The sequence below is a fragment of the Medicago truncatula genome, chromosome 4 (assembly GCF_003473485.1).
Source record: "Medicago truncatula cultivar Jemalong A17 chromosome 4, MtrunA17r5.0-ANR, whole genome shotgun sequence".
Classification (NCBI taxonomy): Eukaryota; Viridiplantae; Streptophyta; class Magnoliopsida; order Fabales; family Fabaceae; genus Medicago; species Medicago truncatula.
The window spans coordinates 26416775-26425850 of record NC_053045.1 but is presented as its reverse complement, the minus strand read 5'-3'; the positions used below and the strand labels follow the sequence as shown (position 1 = coordinate 26425850).

The 9076-nt window shown below is 32.8% G+C and overlaps 1 protein-coding gene across 3 annotated transcripts; it reads right to left on the bottom strand.

The window, feature by feature from the left end:
- Positions 1-2856: 2856 nt before the first annotated feature.
- LOC25492199 (BEL1-like homeodomain protein 1) lies at positions 2857-8818 on the bottom strand. 3 transcript variants are annotated; one of them, XM_039833736.1, is made up of 5 exons: positions 8782-8818; positions 7396-8502; positions 5461-5834; positions 4665-4725; positions 2857-4135 (listed from the first exon to the last, which is right to left on the bottom strand). In XM_039833736.1, exons 2-5 carry the CDS (start codon positions 8302-8304, stop codon positions 3344-3346), a joined length of 2136 nt encoding a protein of 711 aa, XP_039689670.1. In that variant the 5' UTR covers positions 8305-8502; positions 8782-8818; the 3' UTR covers positions 2857-3343. The 3 variants fall into 3 exon arrangements, with proteins under 3 accessions (XP_039689670.1, XP_039689669.1, XP_039689668.1); XM_039833735.1 differs by having other exon boundaries at positions 7396-8621; positions 8782-8800; XM_039833734.1 differs by having other exon boundaries at positions 7396-8812.
- Between the last annotated feature and the right edge of the window lie 258 nt (positions 8819-9076).

Here is a 9076-nt window from a genome sequence, read left to right as displayed (position 1 = left end):
AGCACGCCTCATTGTCGGGATCACGCTAAATGTGTTCTTTCCCGATCCTAATCATACGCCGCATAACCCGGAGACGGTTATGCCACAAGCGCGCCTATATAAGGATGAAATTGTTTCACCCTCAAGATACACAACACTTTTCACAACACTCCTTACACCTTCTCTCTAAGTTCCCATACTGATTTGAGTGTTAGAGTGCTAACGTGCCTTCAGGAACCCTTCGTTCCATCGTAGAAGATGCATCGCCGCCGCACCAGAAGCACTTGACGATCATCGGAGCACGCTATACAACCGTTGCGACTCAACCATTCCTACCAGACATATCATTTGGCGCTAGAAGGAGGGGATCGTTTTCTAAACCACCATGGTCCAACGATCCTCCACCGTAACCATTTTCAGTTATGCACATCTTCGTCGTAATAGTTTTCAGTTACACGTTATTCCACCGCAACGGTTAACAGTCACTGCTCATACCTTTGAAGTAATGGTTGGAACTCGCAGAAGAACCACCGCGAGTCGTTCCGCCACCTCTCAAGCACCGTGTTCGACAATCCAAATTCTCCAAATTCAAACGGCTCTGATTCTTGACCGATGAACCTTAAAGAAAACGATGTTGTCCTTGATGTAACACCCTATTTTATTATTTATTTATTTTATCGAGTTTAGTGCATTTTTGGTATAATTTATTTGAATAACGGGTAATGTGTTATATGTTGGTAATTATTAGTAGTTATTATGAGCATTATTAGTGAGAGAATATAATTAAAAAGATTAATGAGGCATAAGGGCATAATTGGAATAAGGGAGAATGTGTTAGGTTAAGAATAGGAGAGGTTAGGAATAGAGAGTCAGAACACGTAAAACAGTTTTGAGAGAAAGTGAGAAGTCAGAGAAAAGAAGAAGGGAAAGCTTGTAGAGTTGAGAATTTAACCAATCTAAGGTAAAGGTGGGACTAACCTTCTTTAATCATGAGTATATAATTCTGAAAAAGGGTTTAATTTTGTAGTTGTTAATAGTTTTGATGTTATAAAAGTTAGGTTTTAAATTACAATTTGATTGTTGAAAGTGTAGGTAATCCAATGAATTAACATGAAAATTGATGTTCAGATTGTAGAACAACAATAGGTAATGTTTCCTGTCAAATTTGGGATTTGGGTAGTTGAGATTAAGATTTGAAGATTGTAAAAACAAATCTTCAAATTAAAAGGTTGAAATCTAAATAATTTTTTTACAAGGAGACAAACCGGAAACCGCTAATATTACATGGGTAAAATTAACCCTTTCTTAAACATAATTTCCTTTTACACTTTAAACGATTACATGATCAGTTAATGCTCTCTGTCTAAGTTATAATTAATGTATAAAAATATTCACTCATTAATTAATTAAATGGTGACAAATAGTTAGATGGATTCCTCCGGTGGCGGAGCTAGAAAAAAGTCTAGGGTGGGCCATAAATAATGATGAAGCTTAATTTTCTTACAGGTACATTTTATCATTGGTTAGTTCCAATCACTACAAATTTGTTATTTGTTGAATATAATTCAAACCGGTATTTTAAAATCTGAACCGTTTATCAACCTTAATAAAAGTACAAGATAATTGATCGAACAACTAGGTCATTGAACCTAACGACTGAATTAAATGACTCGACTTCAATAAAAAGATGTATAGGTATTAAATCGAATTGAATCAAACGACCGAGTAAAAAAAAATTAAAATAAAACTCATGACATATATATTAATGTAAAAAAGATCATTACATGAGAAAATATACTTATAATCAAGTACAATAATGAAATATATTTGAATTTAAGTTTTTTCTAGATTACCTTTGAAGAATGGTGGGTAATTTACCCACCAACCAATGAAAATGAGCAATTTGTTGGTGGGGTCAAGATAGTTCATGGATATCACTTAAAAATGTGCTTATGTGGCTAATGTGTATTGGTTGAGGTAAATCACCCACCATTCTTCTATGGGTACCCTAGTTGTCACCATTTAATAAAGAAAATAGTATTTTTTTTTTACCTTTTATTTTAGGGAAGTATTTTTTTTTACCTAAAAAATAATGTTTATACAATTAAATATTTTTATGATATCATGTTTTTTTTAAAGATATTTTAACATTTATGTTATATGTTATGCATTATAAAAGATGGTTGAGGTCCTCTTTTAAATAAAAAATATGTTATGTGTTTTAAAAGAGAATTTTTTGACAAAAAAAGAGATGAAGTTATAAAAAAAAATAAAAAATAAAAGAGTAAAGAGACAATTGTACCCAAAAATAAGAGTAAGGAAGGAAAAGATTATTTTAAATTGAATAAAGGAGTTATGTTTTATTAAAGAAAGAAAGGATTAAGTAACAAAAAAAAAAGGATTATTTTAACAATTATGAATGCTTTTTTTATACAAAAGAAAATAAAAGAGTAATGAAAATGGCTTTGACAAGAGCTGAACCTAGCACATAAGATTTGGCAAAAAGACACTTAACCACTACATCATGCTACACAATCTTCATATAATTACAAAACATAATATATATAATAAGAAAAAAAAAATTGGGGGTAGGCCATGGCCCACCTTGGCCCATGAGGGGCTCCGCCTCTGGATTCCTCTATATGAAATGAGGAGATCCATTTGGAGGGAGTAGGTCAATCAATAAAATAATATTATTTAGCATGCAAATCTTTCTACAAATGAACATCTCGATTTATATATCGATCCAAACTCCATATAATAAAATTAGTTCTTTTAAATCTAGCTCATATTAAATAAGTTCATAAAAGTAATTGCATAGATAAATTTACTTTTTGCATGCATGCAGCTGTAGGGTATGGAAAATACGTAATAAAATTTCATCCAAATTCCATACACATCACTTTCATATCTTAATGAATGCATCCAAATTTTTGTACATCTTTATACCTTTAATGATTTCCACCACATCTACGTACTTACCAAATACAAATTACATTCATGCAGGATCACAAAGTAACGCATACATGTCTGTGTGTGTATATATATATTTAAAGAAATCATTCAACTCCTACATACCTGGTTAAATTTCCAATACCATAATTTTTCTTAACAAACAAAAATGATATATATTAACACTGACACGCAATCTCTTCAGCAAAGGTATGCCAAAGAGACTACGGAATTTTTTCCAATATTATATTAAAGTATGTATACCTTCTCCAACTTGATCCAACTCAACTTGAGTCTTATAATTATATATTAAGTGTTTTGCTTCAACTGGCACTGAGTTTGATGAAATCACATTACACCAGGATTTTGTTGAAACTTCGAAGTGTAGTTTTTGTCAAAATCACATTAATTTCTAGGTCACAAAATTTCGCAATAACTGAGCAGCAAACCTCTTTCTGTTTTCAATATCAATACTCTCATAATTTGTTTCTGAATGAGAAGGAGTAGTGTTGATGGTACAAAACTCATTCTCATTGCTTCCCATTTCATCAATCGTCCCTCCTAAATGTAAATTCTGAGAGAGAAATCCATGTTGGGTTGAAGAGAGAGGGATATTTTCATTATGAGGTAGTCCAAGAGTTAGAGAAACACCATTTCCATGGAACCTAGGAGCTAATTGCTCACTAACATTAAACCTTCTAATATCTTCCATTGAGAATGATCCATAACCACCATCATGATGATTTTCATTTCCACTCATTAAAGGGTAACCATTTTTGTCTTGATTATGTCTTTCAACTTCAACCTCTATGTTAGACTCTCTATTAGACTTCATTTCCATGTCCATTGAAAGGAAACTACCTTGATGGGAGTTTTTTGGACTCCTTTGTACATCAGATGATCCTGCAAGATGGAAACCAGAATTGGATTGAAAGGACCCTCCTTCTCCTCCCATTGTTGATGTTGACATTGAATTATTGGAACTTGAAATTACTGTTGGAGAAGGGTTTTGGTTGTTGAAGTTTTCTGCCTTTGAATGAAGATTATTAATTTGATCAAGTTTTGTGACACCTAATTCTTTTGATTTATTTGTGTTATCCTTGGAGTCATTATTCTCCTCTTGCTCCTTGGTTTCTTCCAAGTACATTTCTTCAACCATTGGCTTCCACAGCCGAACTCTGGCGTTTATAAACCAGTTAGATACCTGCATTAAAAACTTAAAAGTGTCAAACACTTTCTATACATTGTTGTAAAAATCCCGACTAAAATCCTAAAATCCAAGATTTTGCGACTGTATTCACTTTCAACGACTCAAATCCATAGCAGAATCCTAAAATAGGCAAAATCCTAGTAAAAGTCCATCAAAATCGCACAAAATCGTGAAATTCATACAAAATTGCAGGATTTTAAACGGTTTTGAAGGATTTTGTCCATTTTTGTAATCATTTATGTATAAGTATTTTGTGGACTTTAAACCGAGTCATTTATGACTATATACAGTTCATAACATATATTTAGCGTTACTTTTGTTTTGGCAAAGCCATCGATTTTGATTTCTTATATCAATTCTACAAAATTAGTTAAGTCAAATCCTTCGATTTTAATTGCGATTTTACGATTGTCGATTTTGCTCTTTCCTTTCAACCTGAAGCAAAATCTCGATTTTGACAACCTTGTCTAAGATCAATATATTAACCATCCAATTAAAAGTACAGAAATAGATTGGAATGTACCTGACTACGAGTAAGTCCAGTTTGTCTTGCAAGCATAACCTTATCGGAGTCCTTGGGATAACTGCAGGTCACAATTAGAAATTCTTGAATGGAAACTTATCGGAATACTAAATTTTTCTATATCAAAATTTGTAAGTAAGGAAGAGATAAAAAATGTCAAACTTTAAACTCTTAATGTATATACAGTACATATATTTTAAAACTGTACTTTCACTTTTTGTAGCCAAGCACGACACCTGAATTATCACGTTGAAAAATATGATTAATTCAATTGAATGGATGAATAGTTTAATTCACGACCAAAATTATGGTAATTTAACTACATGAGTTAACTACAATTCTTAACGTGAATTTAAAAACTATATATTCAATTGAATTAGCCATAATTTTGCACTTAATTAACCCAATGTTGTAGTTGCATGAAAAAAAAAATGGTTGTAGATAAAATAAATCTATTAAAATTTGCACAAATCAATAAATTATTTTTATAAATTAGCAAATGTTTAATATTTTTTTTTGTAGTGGTGGACGGGGTTCGAACCATAAACTTTGCATATATTATTATGCATTGTTTCTACCAACTGAGTTAAACTCACGAGAACAACACATTGACAAAAATGTGTCTTTATTAATTTATTCTTTTTGAGGGGAATGTGTCTTTACTATAAGTGTAAAATAATTGATAAAAATTGACAAAAAAAAAAAAATGCAACTCTGGACGTAACTCTAGACCTATAGAATGGAGTAATATTAAATATTTTTTTTTTTTTGAAATTTAGTAATATTAAATACTTACGGGTGCAAGAAATGTTCAAAAAGCCAGGCACGAAGAACAGAAACAGCTCGTTCAGGCAAGCCTCTCTGAGGCCTCCAAGCATTGCTGTGAATCATTCCAAGTTGCTGAAGTGCTCGCTGTTGTCGGAGTTGGTGATCGACATACCTAAGCCTAGAACCTTCTAACTTAACACCCAAGCAATCATCTTCGCCCAAAGTCTTGCTAGCCGTCTTAATTTGTGAAGAGATTGAATCTTTTAGACTTCGAAATTGCTTTGAGATTGTCTTTAAGGCAAGGGATGTGTAAGATTTTGATGCTCCATATCCTGTTGCTTGCTCAAATGATGATATCACACTTTGCATTTGATGGTGGTATTGTCTGTACCTTAGCTCTACCTACATTGTTCATTTCAAAAGAGTCATAAATCATATTATTCTTGTATATTCCTTTGCATTAAAAGCTATAATTTAAGTGCATGATCGGACCTATAATAAGTTTGACAAAATTACGGTGAGCTTATGCTATTCTAGTAAAAGTTACACTTTGAAGCTGCAAACAAAATAACAAAAGATATAACGAAACACATTATCTCATGTTATTGTATCTTGATATATAGCTATATATGTAGAAAAAAAAATAAAAACCATGTGAGTTGTGCATTCCTTCTACAATGACACTATTACTCACATGTTGAAGTAGAGTGTAATTATTGAAGCAAAAGACATTTATGAAAAGCCTATAAAGAATATTTCAATTGAAAAACAAAAGGAACAAAGAAAGCAGAAACTCTATTCATGCAAAACAAAAGTAGAAGTAAGTTTTTTTTTTTTTAAATGGCAAAATATATTAGATAAAAAGGGGAATAAATCTGAAGTATTACACCAAAAAGAGAAAATAAAAACACCAAAAACCCCTATAGAAAAACCACCAGCACCCTCAAAATGCAGATACCCCTAACAACAAAGTAGGAGTAAATGAGTAACATACAATCTTCCAATAACTATTTCTTAAAAATACAATCTATAATATCTACACATTACTCATGAAAAAGACAAAATAACAACTTTGATATAATCAGGAAACATTTTTGAACTGTTATGTTAATATGCTACTTGCCACTTGGATCCGCTCCAGCGGATCCATGGTAAAATAAGTGTAGGGACCGTTTAATCTAAAACCAAAACTTTCTCTATCTAGATCTAACGATCTTCAAAGCGGCTACACCATACAGCTGTTGCATGTGATCCATTTCCCTTAATATGTTTAATGTCCTTTAATTATAATCAATTAAAGGAAAAAGACCATATATATATATATTAAAAAAGTGTACTATTAAGATGATTCATGAAATAACACACATAAGAAGAAAATTTGGACCCAACATGAGTGTGTTTATGAATTTATGAAGACTTCACTTTAATTTTATGTTTTAATGTAACCTTTACTTTTCTTCTCACTCTCAATCAATAATGGGTTCACTTGGTAGTTCAAACTATGAAAACTAAACATGAAACTGACTCAATTGGGCCCGACCCAAATTATTCTCTCTGACATTCACCAGATCAAATGGCTTTTTTGCTGTGATTAGTTCCCTTTCCTCAACATATATTTTCAACAAACAACTAAGAAGTGATAACTGACAAACAATCCTGTCAATTTCTGTCCTTTGCATTGTCTCAATCTTTATTATTTCTTCAGTGTCAAAAGCTGAATCCTTCACAATTTTGTTTTTAAACACAAAATATAGTAATAAGCTTAAAATTATCATCATAATAACACATTTGTGTGAATCACCATACACATAATAACACATTATTATTTTTATTCAAACAAGTACAGAATCAAATTAATCAATATGTACCGTACTTTCACATGATCCCACAAATATTTTATTTCTAATGAATCATAATTAATTATTTTGTAGAAAGTTAATTATTACGTGCATGTATAACGTACCTCATCTAGCATGCTAACAAGCTTTGACTTCTTCATTTGAAGTTCTTGTCTTTGTGCAGTGCTTAATTCAGCTACTTGTTTCCCTCCATCGTTTTCTCTTCCACCACTTGAACTAGATTCAATATTCACTTTCCTCTTCTCTTTATTGTTATTACTATTACCTCCTTCCACAGATTCTCCTTTGATGATTCCCTTATCCACATTCACAACTTCATCAAGAAGCTCTTGTGCTACTTTCAAATACTTTGAACCGAAAACAACACCGTTCATGGTCGAAACTCCACCGCCTTCTTCGCCTCCACGGCTACCTGGAGATACCTCAATCTCACCAGAGGCTGACCGGTAAGGCGTTTGTTGCGAAGAAAGACTGAGAGACAAACCACGTTGATAAATTGGTCTGTGAAAACCAATTTGCTGCGAGCGAAACTCTGTAGATGATGTCACAGCAACGACATCTGAACATTCTGATCTATCAGTTGTCGTTGCTGTGACAGTGTGATCAGGTATAAAGCTACCTGATCCCCACATGTTATAATGGGGACGAGGAGTCACGGTGGCCGAGGAGGCAAATGGATGGAAAGTGGAAACTTCATATGGTTGTGTAGGAGTGTCGGTAGTGTTGGATCCATGAAAGTTGGAAGGTGGAATAGTAACTCCAAGCAAGTGGTGTTGATTGAGTGATGAAGGCGCGTGGGGAAACTTGAATCCATGAAGCGCGTGGGGAGAAGTATTATTGTTAGTGGTAGCGTTGGGATTAGCGAAAAGCATGTTTTGTGTTGGATTTTGTGGTTCCTCCTCAGAGTAAGGTACGTAGTTTGGATTCATAAGGTAAAGTGTCTGTAAACCTTCTACCGACGGTTGGATTTCAGAACTGTTGCTGTTGCTATTGCCATGAAAGTACGTTGCCATATCTGTCAGAATTAATTCTCTTTTTTGTCTCCGTACGAAAATTCTTTAACGTATAATTTGGATTGTTGAAAAATGAAAAAAAAAAAAAAAAAAAAAAAAACCTTTTTGGTTTATGTGTGTCTTGATCTATAAGCTTGGTTTTGATATCCACCATGTGATTTTGTTTTCATTTTCATAACTTGGTGGTTGATGTTGATCCTGAAAATCATGGCAAAATAAACTTATTAATTCATATTAATGAATCTAAGAAAATAACTTACATATTAACACATGAGCTTATAATCATCTGATTCTCGAACGAAGAACTCGCTGATAATCTAGATTTCAAGCAAGTAAAGTCTGGTTAATAATTGTTTCATACAGGATTTGAACTTGAATTATAAAATCTTGATGAAGAAGAAAGTAGCTAGCAAGGTTGTTGAAGAGAAAAATAAAACTAATCAAGAAAGAAAAGTGTGCAATATTGAAGAAACAAACCAGTTTCTTTTCACTTTTCAGTGTGATCGTACCATTTGCAATTAATTAGTAGACAAAGGCAGCTACAAGGATTGGAATTCCCGCACGAGGAGGGGAAGAAAAGATTAATGGAACTTTTGGAGGGTTTGGAGTATGATTGATTGCTAGCTCTATTATGATTGTGGTGGTGTGTATAAGTATTTTTCTTGTCCAAGTGAATTTTGGGTGTGGAAAAAAATGTATGATATTTAAAAGGACAGATATGGTGGATGAGTGATGACTGGTGAGATTTAAAAGGTGTGGTCCGTTTTATGTT